The 14,988-nt window shown below is 37.1% G+C and overlaps 3 protein-coding genes across 4 annotated transcripts; 1 reads left to right on the top strand and 2 right to left on the bottom strand.

The window, feature by feature from the left end:
• Positions 1–769: 769 nt before the first annotated feature.
• On the bottom strand, positions 770–3,185 carry LOC108980821 (wound-induced basic protein-like). Its single transcript, XM_018951833.2, has 2 exons — positions 2,953–3,185; positions 770–1,143 (listed from the first exon to the last, which is right to left on the bottom strand). Exons 1-2 carry the CDS (start codon positions 3,021–3,023, stop codon positions 1,071–1,073), a joined length of 144 nt encoding a protein of 47 aa, XP_018807378.1. The 5' UTR covers positions 3,024–3,185; the 3' UTR covers positions 770–1,070.
• Positions 3,186–4,380: 1,195 nt separating this feature from the next.
• On the top strand, positions 4,381–8,925 carry LOC109019319 (ACT domain-containing protein ACR11-like). Of its 2 annotated transcripts, none has more exons than XM_019001587.2 (10): positions 4,381–4,798; positions 5,650–5,704; positions 5,804–5,929; positions 6,077–6,171; positions 6,593–6,677; positions 6,791–6,850; positions 7,504–7,559; positions 7,763–7,868; positions 7,971–8,039; positions 8,552–8,925. In XM_019001587.2, the coding sequence occupies exons 1-10, from the start codon at positions 4,635–4,637 to the stop codon at positions 8,612–8,614; spliced, it is 879 nt and encodes a 292-aa protein (XP_018857132.1). In that variant the 5' UTR covers positions 4,381–4,634; the 3' UTR covers positions 8,615–8,925. The 2 variants fall into 2 exon arrangements, with proteins under 2 accessions (XP_018857132.1, XP_018857131.1); XM_019001586.2 differs by having other exon boundaries at positions 4,383–4,798; positions 5,647–5,704.
• Positions 8,926–10,078: 1,153 nt separating this feature from the next.
• Positions 10,079–14,763, bottom strand: LOC109007258 (eukaryotic translation initiation factor 3 subunit C). Its single transcript, XM_018986855.2, has 4 exons — positions 14,574–14,763; positions 14,109–14,172; positions 12,176–13,981; positions 10,079–11,345 (listed from the first exon to the last, which is right to left on the bottom strand). The coding sequence occupies exons 2-4, from the start codon at positions 14,133–14,135 to the stop codon at positions 10,344–10,346; spliced, it is 2,835 nt and encodes a 944-aa protein (XP_018842400.1). The 5' UTR covers positions 14,136–14,172; positions 14,574–14,763; the 3' UTR covers positions 10,079–10,343.
• Positions 14,764–14,988: the final 225 nt, after the last annotated feature.

Raw genomic sequence — 14,988 nt, 5'->3', positions numbered from 1 at the left:
CTTAACTAGATTAAGGAGGTTAATTTTGGGTTTGTTTCAATCCATTTACATAAATAGGTCAAAACGGGTTGACACGACACGACCCGTTATGTTATTGGGTCGTGTTAGGGTTTGAGATTTTGACACGATAAGCTTAACGGGTCGGGTTAGGGTTGACCTATATAGTATAATATACATGTCTTGACACGACACGAACACGACCCGTTAACACGATTTGACACCCCTAGGCTGTACCTTAAGTGATTGCTTCCTGATTAAAAAAAAAAAAAAAAAAAAAAAAAAAAAGAGACCACCTTGGATCAACTACAGGAGTTCTCTCTATAACCACAAAATAATGACAATATTAGGGGCAATTTCTCAGCACCTCAGACGGCAGCAAGGCCAGGACAGTGGAGAGTCGAGACCCAGCGAGCTCAGGAAAGTGGACAGGTAGCCCAATATTTCAGTAAAATATTTTTTTAATTTTTTTTCTTATCAAATATATGATGTATGGATGATGAGTAAAATAATTTAATTAGTTTAAAAAAAATAAAACTAAAAATAATTTAAAAATAAAAATAAAAATAAATGTAATGTATAAGATGAGGAGTCGCAAAGCACAATATTTATATACAGCTTGCACTTCGTGTAGCATAACATTGATAATCTTGATCTGCCCACGAATGACTAGACAAGTGGTCAGGCGATTAAAATGACTTCCAAGTAATCATATGCGCTAGTAGGGCTTACTGTTGACAATTTCAGCATCTTAACGAACCAAAGCAGCATCTAGTATCTACCATCAGTTTTCTACTAAAGAAAGCCTCAATCCTTTTAAGTAAATCACCAGTCCTTGATCATTCCACAAAAGAAAAAAACCCGAAGAAAATCAGGGACAAAGGAGAACAAGAACAAGAACATCCATACTCAGATTAAAAAAAAGGAACAGCTACACGTCCAAACAGAGACCATTACAAACCCAAAGGTAAAGTCTTGACCATTGGTTTAATCATGTAATTATCAACTCTTATCATTAGAGTAAAGACATCTTCCACCCTATCCCATTTAGAACATTATAGCCCAAGCAGATATCACTCTGTCATAATAGGCTTATTCTCATTTGCCTTGGGTTTCTGCTCCTTTGGTTTTTGCTCTTCCATTTTCCTGAAAATCCCAACAAATCAATAACATTCATAAATCAGAAAATTTCAGAGGAACAAAGAAAAGAGTTTCATTATTAAAGTTCATTACATAAGCTCGAATGATTTAATAGCTTGAAAAATGGAAATAAAAGCATATAAGCTTTTTGCATACTTCAAATAGGTGGGCCTAAAACACATGCATCGATGATATTAACAACTAAACCAAGGGCTTTAGCATATGTAGAAAAGACAGAATCTTCACCCAAGAGCCACAGAGAGAGATCCATATGACAATATTAAGGTATAGAGTATAGATACCTCTCCAAACAAATTATTACACAAGAACCAATAGTATTCACATAATAAAAGCAGTTTTTGCTGAACTAGATGCACCAAAAACATAAGAATGAGCTGGCAATGAGTAAGGCCATAAGATTCAGGAGACCAATCTGACAATTCATTTGCCTTTATAAATATTTCACTTCCATCAAACCCATTAAGTGGTACTCAAACAAAAAGAACAGGTATACAAGCCGAATTTGGGACATGGATCAGAAATGAACCCAATCTTATATAGTTCAATGATTGGATGACAATCAAACAGCAAAATAAATTTGAAAATCAGCACAAATTACCAGAACTAAACCCAACTAGATGTACTGGTATGTTTAGGTGACAAAATGCCAACTCTAATACAAACATATACAGGATTCTACATCAATGATCATCTTCGTAAAGTACAAGAGTCACAACAACAAAAATTCAACATTATCAAAAAAATATTTGATCTTTCGGTTGGAAGTAAAAAAAATGATATTATTATAAGAGACCTAAATGTGAACAAAAAGGATCGATCAGCCCCTTCAAATTGTTAAGTTGAAGATGTATCTGCCCTGTATAGGTAAATACACACTATGTTTCCCTCATGTCATATTCCTTTGCCTTCTTTTACTAGCATAAGCTATTTGCAATTTCGTTTTTCATGTATCAAATATTCCAATATTTATTATAATAAAATCAATCTGAAGAAGCTTATTTGACAAATAAATCCCTAATAATAATATCAAGTACGCTGAACTCAAGGGACTTCCCTTGATCAGCATACTTCGTCAGTCAAATTGAAGCTGGCTGTGATACCAACTAACGTAGCAGAGATGAAAAAATTGAGATTTGAGACCAAAATTCAAAGCTGAGAAGAATGTAACTCGGTAATATTATTAAGAATGATTTATTATTTCTTTTACACATCTCAACATATAAGACTACTAAAACTCTTGGAAAAGAACAAGAAATAAATTGGAAACTCTTTTGGGTTAGAATTAAAGCAGATAACCAGACCATAATGCCTCCACAACGATTCACTCATCCACCCATGCAAAGTTCCCAAGGCTATAATCTCCCAAGAAAGGGCCTATTTTCGTGTGTACGACCCTTAAACATAGATATTACGTAATTCTCAAAGATGCGCTGTTCATTCAGATATACCCAAAGAAAACCGAGAATCAAAACCCCATTCGAACAAAAAACAAAAGAAGGAGAAGAAGAACTAAAGCACAAAAGAAAACAAGCAATACAGCATTTCTTGAGTGAATTTTTCTAAGCTTCTTTCGAGTCCACCAAAAACTAACCATTTGTCGACAGCTTCAAAACAACCACTCCAAAAGACCCCAATCCGATTTACTTATTACAAAAACTATAACAGAATCAGAAACCTCAACCCAAATAAAAGTTAAAAAACCAACAGACGAATCAAAACAAGCACAAGCACAAGCCATGGATAAGCAAAAACACGCATATGCATGGAAAGAGGGATTTGGAGAGGGGAGGAAACCTCTTGTCAGAGGAGCCGCCCTTCTGGCTGAGGAAGGATCGGAAGAGGGGAGAGTTCACGTCGTAGATCATTGTCGCCGATTCAATTTGTCGCCCTAACTGGCTATGCTCTTTTTCTCTCTCTAGGAACTAGTTGCGGACCATGACCTACTGCAAAACGACGCCGCCTCCTATATATTACTTGATAAGCTTGGTAAGAATAATTCTAAAGAGAAGTGCTAAAGAGCATCTCCTGTAGTGGTGAACATAATGCATACACTACGTGAATGTCTCTCATCTATTTCTTTTTTTTTCTTTTTTTTTCTTCCTTCACACGCAGCGGCTTCTCTCTCTCATCTCTCTCTCACTAGCGTCTCTCTCTCATCAACTCTCTCTCATCATCTCCGCTCTCTCTCTCTCCTCTTCTCTCTCTCTCTCTTACATCTCCACTCTCTCTCTCTCGTCTCGCTCTCTCTCATCTCTGCTCTTGCTCTCTCTCTCATCTCTACTCTCACTCTCTCTCATCTCCGCTCTCTCTCTCATCTATGCTCTCTCATCCATCTCTAATTTTAAATTTAACAAACGTGTGATGTAAATTTTGACACATAATGTGTACAAAAATGACTGTTATAAATAGTGGCTTCTCCCAATAATATTTCAATTCTAAAATGATAAATGCTAACTAGCACTCATTTTAAAAAAATATATATTAATTTTTTTATAAAGATTTTATATTTATTTATTTATTTTAAAATGAACACACGATACTTGATCATTTTATAACCGTAAATATAATTTTATTGATGTTTAAGTTTGAAAGAATAAAATCACATCAATTCATCTCAAACCAGTCATTGATGAAACTCACTACTTTCTCAACTTCTTATAAAAAGTTAATATCCATCTCAATTTAATTTATATATTTAAACATATATATATATCTATTTATTTATATTTAAATATATTTTAATAAAATTTATAAATTATTATTATTCATAAATTAAAAATCATTTAAAATTATGTCAGCATTCAAACGCAGCTAAGTCGACTTCGCAGGGTCTCCTGGGCCTTAGATCCGTGATATTTGGCCTTTTCCATGAAAATGTGATTCGTAAAACGCTAATGACTCGAAATATATAAAAAACCAATTTCGGGCCGCTTGTCAGGACAGTTCAGCCCAGTTCGATTGTGGGGTCGAGGATGCGTAGTACGACTACCTAGGACCAAAGTGGATGTGGGGGGAGACAAGAAGGAGCGACGCCACGATTTTCACTACCTTTTGTGTCTTTATTTTTGTTAAAAGTCTGAGCCAAAGGCGTCGCTGTTATGGCAGAAGATGAGATATGCCAAAATTGGGAGCAAATTACAAACAATGCATGCAAGCATTAAATGATATGCGAAGTAAAAAAAATCATCTATTAAATTAAATAAAATGAAAAGAAAATTGGAGATGAGATGAGGAATGGACGCTGCAGATAATCTTTCTGCAGATAATTGGCCTTGAAAAAACCGAAAAAACAAAAAAACCTCACTGACCCAACTACCTCATCTTCATCTTCTTTGCATTTACGTTTATATTTCTTCTTCGTTTTTGGGGTTCTTTTATTTGTTTATCTTCTCTCTACCCTCTTGTTCCTTCCTAGCCTTCGTTGCTGGGTTTGCTTTGGCAAGTTTTTATCTAGTTTTTTTAGAGAGAAATCACCAATGTCTGTGACTATGGCTTCCTTGGGTGTTGGGACTCACCTCAGTGATAATAATAATAATAATTGTATTTTGAAAGCTTCTGAAAATCGCGTGCCTGGTGGAGTTCTGATCAGGGGCACCTTTCGGCTTGCCACCAAGCCTTTCTCCGATCTGCATAAGAGACAGTAAGCTCTTCATTGTTTGTTTGATGCAGCTGTTGTATCCCATTTGAATTTTGATGTCATCTCTCAAGCACAAAAAATAGTTTGAGCTTATTTGTAATTTGAGATTCTGCTTTTATCTGATGAACTAGACTTACACCAAGAGCAGTATTTAAAACTAAAAGAAAGAAATTAACTATTTCGGTTAATATGCTTATTGTGTTCTAGGATGTATAAAAGCTGTATTTCCTAAATAATAGGTATGAATAGTCCTTTTTTATTCTAAATTCGTGTAGGTATTTTTAAGCAAGAATCAAGAAAAAGTATAAAAAGCAAATGCTTTGGTTGAGTAGCATGACTTGACAGGTTGCAGAGCCATTTTTAGTCTCACTCTACGCCCCTATAAATGCATGCCTCAGCACATCTACCTTCCCCCCACCCCCCTCCCTAAAAAAAATAATAAGATCATGAGAACTGTAAATCCCGTCTGCAAATCTCTCTCTAAGCATTTTCTTTTTAATTTCATATCGATGATTAGAGGGAGATAATACTCTCACCTGGAAAGATGTTACTGGATAGGATCATATAAAGTCTTCTACATGGAAGATCTTATGATTATTCCATAATTCTGTTTCTGGATTTGGTCAGAATTAGACAATTAGCTGCTTTATTTACTCAATCGGTACAGCTTCATCTTTTAGAGAACTGTACATGGTAGTACTTAATTCCTGTGTCTTCCTGTATGTGCGTTTATGCATGTAGGGTGGACACATCATTAGATATAACTGTGTTATGTAATATCTGCTTAGAGGACACTGAGGCATGGCATTGTTGCTATTATTTGTATTAAGTTCCTGTGCGGTTTTTGACAGAAGGTTATCCTCAATGGCCACAAACACACCTCGAGCATCATCAGCAACTGCTTTGGAGGTCTTGAACACTTTTTTATTTATGTGATTGGGTTTTTTGCCCATTAACTTGTCTAATTTCAATTGCCGTTTGATTTTTATGAAATGGGGTGGCTAACAGGATGCAAGTCAGAGTGAAAGTGATACCGTTCCAACTCCTGTAGTTATTATCGACCAAGACACTGATCCAAGTGCCACTGTTGTGGAGATAACTTTTGGGGATCGGCTTGGAGCTCTTCTCGATACTGTAGGAAGCCAGTTACCTTCCCTTTGGATAATCATGTTACCTGTTTGGTATACTGATGTTTGAGTCTTTAGTTCCATGTGATCTATTTTAATCTCTATTTAGAGTATGTCGACTAGTAAGTATTAACCATCAGCTAATGGTTGTCAGATGAACGCGCTTAAAAATCTTGGACTCAATGTTGTGAAGGCAAATGTTTTCTTAGATTCTTCTGGGAAGCACAACAAGTTTGCCATCACTAGAGTGTAAGTTATTGTGCTGTACATATTCATATGGACTTGATTCCTAGTATAAATTACTGTCCACCTCTGTTCGTATATAGTGCCGATAGCTCCCAAATTTGCAGCTGATAGTCGTTGATTTTTTTTTCCAGATTTTGTTATATTTACTCTTGACTGGAAGGTTCAGATCTCTGTCATCCTTTTAAGATACTTCCTTATCTTTTTCTGGACTGAGCTTCCTGACAGCTAGTTGAATTTGAATCACAAACTTGAAATGAGGGTTTCGAATAAAATTGGGTTTCCGTCCTCTTCAAAAAAGAGAACAGTGTCCAAGATGACTCTGAAAAAATTTTGACATATTAGTTCATTCCTAGTTGCGAGTTTGTTCTAGTAGTGGTTGTTCTATAGTGATTTTGATTGAATTGTTTGTGGAACTTGTTTGCAGAGATACTGGTAGAAAGGTAGAAGATCCAGAATTGCTTGAGGCAATTCGCTTGACAATTATAAACAATATGATTCAGTATCACCCGGTATTTTATCTTGAAACTTTTTTTTTTAGTCTTATATTAATGTTCTTAAGATAACATCTTCTAGAGCACTTCTTCTAGGAGTTCCTCTCATAAGCTTCCTGAACATGTTCCAGGAATCGAGCGCCCAATTAGCAATGGGAGTAGCCTTTGGAATAGTGCAACCAGAACAACAGGTTTTAAAGCTTTTTATTGTTCTACTTGTAAAAATTTACATATGTTTGGAGTTTGTCTGTTATGCAGAAGTTCTTGTTGCAAAGTTAACTGGCTAAGATTAAGCAATCACATCTGGAACATTATTGATAGGCTTACCTTTCTGTAGTTAAGATGCCCATGGTGTCTTTCATGCACTGGTTTGAGGTCCTTGCCATGTCTGTGTGCGCTTTTCTTTGTGAGCACTCTCAATATCCATGCACGATTGAGCATGAAAATGTGCACATGGCATTGATTTGATGTTGTCACGGTTTTCAGTTTTTCAGTATGATGTTGCCTTTTCCTATCATGGTCATTGTAGAAATATTTTTGTACAAGAAAGAAGTATTGGATCTGCTTTCAGGAAATGCATAAGAGTAAAATACTTTTCTACAATTCACTTGCATCATGCAGTGGATTGGAACTTGTTAAGTAATATTTTATCAAATTCCCAAAATGCTGATTTTTTATCATCTTGAGTTTTGGGTACCATGTAATGATTTTATTTCATTAATACATCTGTGGGAGATATTGGAAGTAAGACGGTATCTTCCAATTGTCTTTGTTTCCATATATCGTTTGGGATATATGGTGATGATGCATCCTGATTCAAACATGTTGTGTTGTTATTCCTCAGGTTGATGTGGATGTAGCAACACACATAAGAATCTATGATGATGGCCCTGAACGGAGGTAATGCATGTATCAGAGTTGTTTTCTCATATAATTTACACCTGCACTCCAACAAAGGTTGCTCATATACCAATTTTGCAAGACTGCAGCCCTATATTAGCAATTATATTCCTAGTGTGAGTGATGATATCTTTGCATGAGAGTGAAGTGGGAAAAAATCTCTGCTGTCTCCCCCTGTCCCCAACATGATATTATTTTTGCAGTTTGCTTTATGTGGAGACAGCTGATCGCCCCGGATTATTGGTAGACCTTGTGAAGATTATCACTGAAATCAATATTGATGTTAAATCGGGAGAATTTGACACCGAGGTGAAATCAATACTTCTCACTTAATTCTCACTTACTGTCTACTGTTTTTTTTTTAGGCAGAGTATAGTAGTTTATTCTACACTTTTTTTTTTTCGGTGCTAGGGTCTGTTGGCTAAGGCAAAGTTTCATGTTAGTTACAAGGATAAAGCGCTTATCAAGCCTCTCCAGCAGGTAAGCTGGCATTTTGGCTATATGATTAAGCAGCATTAGCACTGCTTTTTTAATTTACATAAATTGTTTTTGAAATGCTGTGTCTGAAAAGAATGTAAGGCCATGGTCCCTATCCTTATTTTCAAACTCTATGGACAAACCCAATCCTCCCATTTCCTTTCTCTTCTAAATTCCCAAGCAGAGACAGAACCAAGTGGAGTGGGGCGGGGGGTTGTCACGGCTCCTGTGCCTGGTTTTTATTTATTTATTTTGTTTAATATCATTATATTAAATCAATATATATCTGACTCCTCAATAAGAGATCTTAATTAATTTTCTCATTCAGTTTTGGGTCCCTCCAAAAAAATCTTGGTTCCTTCCATGTAATCCCAAGGATACTGTAAAACTATGCTATGCTGGGTTTGCAACCTGTAACAGCATATTGAGCCCGGCCTAGACTTCACAACCCTGAGTATGAGGCAGCTCTTTTGTAGCATTACTGATACAAAACGTTACTCTATCCAATTTGGCAGGTTCTTTCTAATAGCTTGCGATATTTCTTAAGGCGGCCAACAACAGAGGAATCGAGTTTTTGATTTGCATAGATTCAGGGCAAGACATTCAAACAATTCCGGCATTGTCAGTGAATAAGAGAAACACTAGAATGCTGACATATCTACTTTTGAAAGGAGATATGAACACAATTGTGAAATAAAAGCCAAAAAAAAAAAAGAAAATTCTATAAATTTGCAGCTAAAATAGCAATGTAAAATCATACTTTGCTACAGTTATAGCACTGTAATAACTCTTTGTGCTTTCAGGCATTTGCTTTATTATGTCTACTAAAAAAATTAGAAAATAAATATTAGAAAATGCACAAGTCTATCATGAGGAAGTTTAGGAGATAGCCAATCTGTTGTGCTGTTGTAGAGGTGAGTTTCTTACTTCAATTGCACTAATCATTGAATCACTAAGGTAGAGATTTTGAATTTGTAGCAGTTGAGTTTACACTTCAGTCTCGTTTGTTTTTACAGATGAGATAAGTTGAGATAAAAGTTAAAAATTAAATAAAATATTGTTAGAATATATATATATATATTTAATATTATTATTGTTTAAGAATTTGAAAAAGTTGAATTTTTTATTTTATTTTGTGTGAAAATTTGAAAAAGTTGCAATGATTAGATTAGATGAAATATGTTGTGAAAACAAACGAGGAATTTTACCCTTTTATTATCGAGAATTTAGAATCCACAATTGACATCACACGGCTCCTTTGAGCGTGCCATTATGTTTTGCATTTGTTAGTTTGGGGTTCAAGATTCTCTGAACTTTTTATGGTAATCTACTGAGTGGATTATTTAAAATCTCAAACTTTACTTTCAATGTATTATTTATAAGATATTAGCCCAACCGGTTATAAGATATTCCCTTTGCAATGTATTATTTATAGTCAAAAGAAAAAGTTGATTTTATCACAAAAAGGAGAAAGAAAAATAAAAGGTTGAGAACAGGCCTAGTTTGCATTCAAAATTCATCTCAACTCATCTTATCATTACAATTTTTTCAATTTTTTCACACAAAATATAATAAACAATTTAATTTTTTTCAAATCCTAAAACAATTTGTATAAAATTCTCACACAAAATATAATAAATAATTCAATTTTTATTCTACTATTCACAAATGATCTCAACTCATTTCTAAACCATCATCCATCCCAATTCATGAATAATATTATTTATTTTCTTTTAATCATCATCCATTTGTCATCCCTAATTTGGCAAAAAATATTTAAAAAGCTATTCATTATTTTTCCTTACTTCGAGCAAATGACATTAAGAAATGATAATTAAAAGCATGATAAATGACATCATTCTTAATTCAACCTTTTTCTCCTAGCACGCATACAGCTTACAAAATTCAAATAACTTGAAGCCTTTATGCCAATATGCTTCCAGCCACCAACATAAGTGTGCTTCCCAACAAATAAAACTCATACCATTTTAATCTAAACCAAAACCATTCCACCATCTCATAGAAGCAACATTGCGAGGAACTGATGAAACAAAACATGATGAAAGAGCATGCGTTCAAGTCATAGCAACAAGCATGGCATACATTAACCAAGTTTCAAAGTTTTAACTTCAGGGTGAAACTTCAGACAGACCTCTGGAGGCAAAATTGAAATATTGCAAAAAAATTAAACGAATCTCTATCAAGTATCAGAACCAACAGAGATCCGAGAGAGAAAAAAGTCTATGTCTGATGCAGGAACTTTAATGACTGTGTCTTCTCTCTGGTAGTCTCACTATTAATGTTTACCTAAGCTCGGAGCCCCCTGTTGAGACTGACCATGCGGGTTGAAGTATCCCCTTGGGATCCCCTTGCAGATGAACCACTCTGATAAGAAGTCCTCCCGGACCCTCCATATGCAGCATCTTGGTAACGTGTACCCTGATAGCCAGTATTGCTGCCTCGTGACTGACCTGTCCGGTCTCTTGAATAACCACCTCCAGCAGCTTGGCCTAGTGCCAAAGGTCTCCCTCCACCATATCCTGTACGCCCACTGCCACCTTGTCTTCCTTGAGTGAAAGATGAGTTGTCTTGCCACCTATTTCCTCCAGCAGACGCTCCAGTAGTATAATCCTGGCCTTCTCTCCGTCTAAGAGGCAGATCCAAACCACCCCCCATCCTTGCTTCTATTGCTCTCTCATTACTTTCTGCAAGAACTGTTAGCTTCTCTGTTAACTGGAATGCCAGAGCCTGCAACCTAGTGTGCTCAACATCATGGAAAACGATGCACCTGCTTGGCTGGTCCCAACTTGCATTGAGCTCCTCATTAATCATCATCTTGCTGATGATGCTGTGAGTCTGGGCCTCTGGCAGGTCAAATAATACCGTAAGCTGGTCCAAACTGAGGGAATTATAGGATAATGAGTAGGTAAAAAGGTAGGTCCTCAGAGCCTCTTCCTTGATCTTAGCCTTGAGCATCTCAAGGACATTCTCCCGATTCCTAACAAGCTTCCACACATCAAGGGATTTGACAATATCAAAAGATTTTTCGAAATCTCCCATGCTAAGGGCCCTGGTGGCAGCCATTATGTGGTCTCTGACATTTTCTGGGGGACCTGTAAATGTTTGCCTCTCACTCACCTCAAGCAACCGCCTCAGAGTCTTACTTATGACCTTGCGCTTTGCATCGTGAATGTTTGCTGCCATGTTGGGTACTTCTAGCAGCATAGCACATATCAGATGTACAGCCTCCAGAAGCTCCAGATTTATGTGCATATGGTAAGGCATCTGCCGCCTCCTTTCAATCCTTTCCTATGGGTGGGAGCAACATTTGCAATAGTGAGTCCCAGGGCATTTACATATATGCATGCACATGCACATTATATGGCATCAAAGATACACTGAAGCTAACCCAACAATCATATTTACAGGAACAGGCAAACTTAATGGTCTTTCAAATTCGTGATTCCAAATGGAATGAAAAGCCAACAATAAGTAGTGCTTACAAAGGTAAAGGTGTGGAAGGTGGGTCTTAGTTCAAAACCCAGACCACATGCCCTATTAAATGCAATCCTTCTTATGACATTCTTTCAAATTTGGTCACATTAAGAAATTAAAAAGAAAGAAAACATAAATTAATTGATTATAAACTAGTTGCGAATCTGTGCAATGCATGAGAATAGCGTATTAACATATAAATGTCCAATTGCAACATTTTATTTTAAATTGACTATTGTTTGGGACTTACTACTAAGTCCCAATCAAACTCCCAGCTATATTTCGGATTTTCAATGCCAATTGCAACATTTTATTTTAAATTGAAGATAGAAAGTATAGGGTATGCATCTTTCAGCTAGATTATTATCAAATGCATATATTCTTTTAAATTAGCAAATGTGTACTCTGTACTGCTGTGTGAAAGTAAAGATAAACTTATGCTCATAGCTCTTTACTTCGAAATATATATATGATTCCACGTATTCTGTGCATACAAAGAAGTAGCATGGTAGGGAAGTTTGAAAAAAAAAACACGTGGAATATCCAAGCAGGCAAGCCTCCAACATGAGAAAGAGAGAGAGAGAGAGAGGAACAATACAAAATTGGTTAACCTACCTATGAAACATATAACAAAAAACCAGTACCTGTTCTGGAGTCTTCTCATGATATCGGCTTTGAGAAACACCTTGTGCAAGCAACTCCTTTACCCTTCCACCTGAATATAGTTCAGAAAGGCAGCCATGGCCCTCAATTATTAATCCCACACGGAATGCACATAGACCAAGTTGTGCCATTGCCCTGTTGAAAAGGATCTGCGTTGATATGTCCATATGCTGAATGTTATCTTGCAAGTGGCTCATAAGGAGCAAGTCACGTGAAGTTGAAAACTCATCCAAGATAGCATGGTGGTAAATATCACAGAGCATGGCACGGGCTTTAGTCCGGTCGTCTCCATACTTGTAGATGAGGGATACCAGAGAATCCATCAAGGTCCTGCTATTCTCAGGAAAGGTTGGTTTCCGAGGGACGAGCTCAGGAGTAGCCACAAATGCAGAAGAACTTCTAGTTTCCTCGACCGCTTTAGGCTCCTCACCTGCTTCTCCATTATCTCCATCTCCTGTCAGCTCAGCCAGTTTTCTCATGGCATCATAAACCTCTTGTGGCTTATAATATATTAATTCGACGCGCTTTAAGGAAACCTTAGCAGCAGCTTTGAAATCCCGAACCCGTTCTAAATAATCCTGGACATTTTGAGCAAGAACCAAAAACATAGGCTCATCCCTGAGTCTCTCAACATACTCACGAGTGTGCGGATCAATGCATTGCAAGCTCTTGAAAAACTCAACATCTATCCTTTCCACAAAGGCAACCAAGTTTCCCCAAACCTGAATTGTCCCATCATATTCTGGTCCCTTCTGGCTTTCATTCTCATCAGGCTCGACCATATCATCCACAACTATGTTGGGATACTGAACAAGAATATCCAATATCACAAGCATATTTTGCACACACTTCTTCCATACGCTTATTGGCATGTGGCCGTTCAGGCCGGGATTGACATCAAATTGTGCCGAGACAACACTGAATAGAATTTCAAGTTTCTGAGCAGGGGTCTTGGCAACCTTTGCCAAAAAAGAAAGCTGCTCAACCTGCTCAAACCTTCCAGTTCCTTTCCTACCCCGAGCAGCCACGACCTCCTTGAATTTCTTGTTAACCTTATCCCATGTGATCTCACTAGGGTTCTTGAATTGCTTGTCCATCAGCTTATCTTTCCTGCTCATCTTCTTCTCCCACGCCCCGTCATCCTCATCTTGGCTATCCCCAGCCTTGTCATCATCGTCATCGTCATCTTCAGAATCTTTGAATTCTATCTTAGTTGGATCCTCCTCAATCTCAGAGTCGGTTTCTTCATCCTCCTCATCTTCCTCTTCCTCATCCTTTTCCTCCTCACTCTCAGGATTTTCCCTGCACTTTGTTATCAAATCCTCATATTGTTTGTTGTTCTTCTTCAGCTTCTGTTTCATTGAGTTCAAGGCCTTAGCATTGCTGCTGCTCATCTTCTTCTTCGCATCCTTATTGGCCAAAGCCTGACTCAGGAAGTCCTCCAACATCACAAGGGCTTTGATGTAAAGGTTAGGGACCTTTTCAGACTCGGTGACACGCATAACTTTCTCCAGCTGCTTATTTATCTTGTCAAAGCTTTCTTGCAAGCTTACCCAATCATTTATTTTCATTGCGTTCTTCATCTGATCAACAGTAGCTGACATTTCCTCGAAGCGCTTATCTTTTGCAGACCTAACAACCCGCTTTTGGCCATCGGAGTCATCACTATCACTTGCATTCCCCTGAAGGTATCTGCTTCCAGCAGCTTGAGCAGTAGCGTCACCAGGTCCCCCATTCTCAATCTCTTCGTCAAAATCACTCTCCTCCTCCTCGGAGTCACTACCACCCTATTAATTACACGAAAAATAAATCACTTTCTAGCATCCGTTGTGACAATCGATTCATAAATACTAAAATCATAATACAGAATCAAAAAAATGAAACTAAATAAGTCATCCAAACAAAGGTAAGAACCTGGGATGTCCAGAAGCGCGAAGCCATTCTCACGTACGAGTTAAATTCAGCGGATCACAAAAAACTGCATTCAGGCACCCAAAAAAAATTAAAAATCATGATACCTTCCGTAGAGGGACCTTTTAAAATTTACCTATCAAGTATCGATCTGCTTCAGCATAGAAATAAAAAACCCAAAAGAGCCAAAAAAAAATCCCAGACTTGTTCCATAAATTATTCAAAACACGTTAGAATTAAACCAAAAAAAAAAAAAGTAATGAAATAATTAGTTATAAAAATCATCCGTTGGACGAATAACACCAGAAACTCGAGGCATAAATCAACAATTTACACCAGAAAGCTTACAAAGCAATATTTCAAAGAACTCATCCACAAGTTTTCCTCGTCATTAGCAAGCCCATATAAATAAATAAATAAATAAAAATCATCCACAAGAAATCAATCTCAAGGGACTAGGGAGATTACAAGTGTGGGTTGACTGAAGTAGGAACAACGGCGCGACAACGCTCTAGGAGAAGGAGTCAGCAGCGAGGGGCCGGGGCAGTTCTAGGAGCTGCAAACTCGTAGAGGGACGGCCGCACGACGGGAGAATAGAGAGCGAGAGACACACAGAGAGAGAGGATAGAGACGGTTCTGAAACCGAGTGAGGTCGCGGGGTGGGCTTTAGAAACCCTAACTACTTTAAACGACGACGTTTTACATGAATTTGGGCTGGTTTTGGGCTTCCGCTGGGCTGCTACGATTTTGAGCTTTAAACCATTTTTTTCCCTTAAACCAAAATTCTTAGTGCATTTGGCATTGAATTATGTAAATACAAATAAAAAGAATAATTTAATTAATAAAAAATAAAAATGTCCTGCATTAAATTATGTAAATACAA

Source organism: Juglans regia, chromosome 5 (genome assembly GCF_001411555.2).
Source record: "Juglans regia cultivar Chandler chromosome 5, Walnut 2.0, whole genome shotgun sequence".
Lineage (NCBI taxonomy): Eukaryota > Viridiplantae > Streptophyta > Magnoliopsida > Fagales > Juglandaceae > Juglans > Juglans regia.
This window is presented reverse-complemented; position numbering and strand designations above follow the sequence as displayed.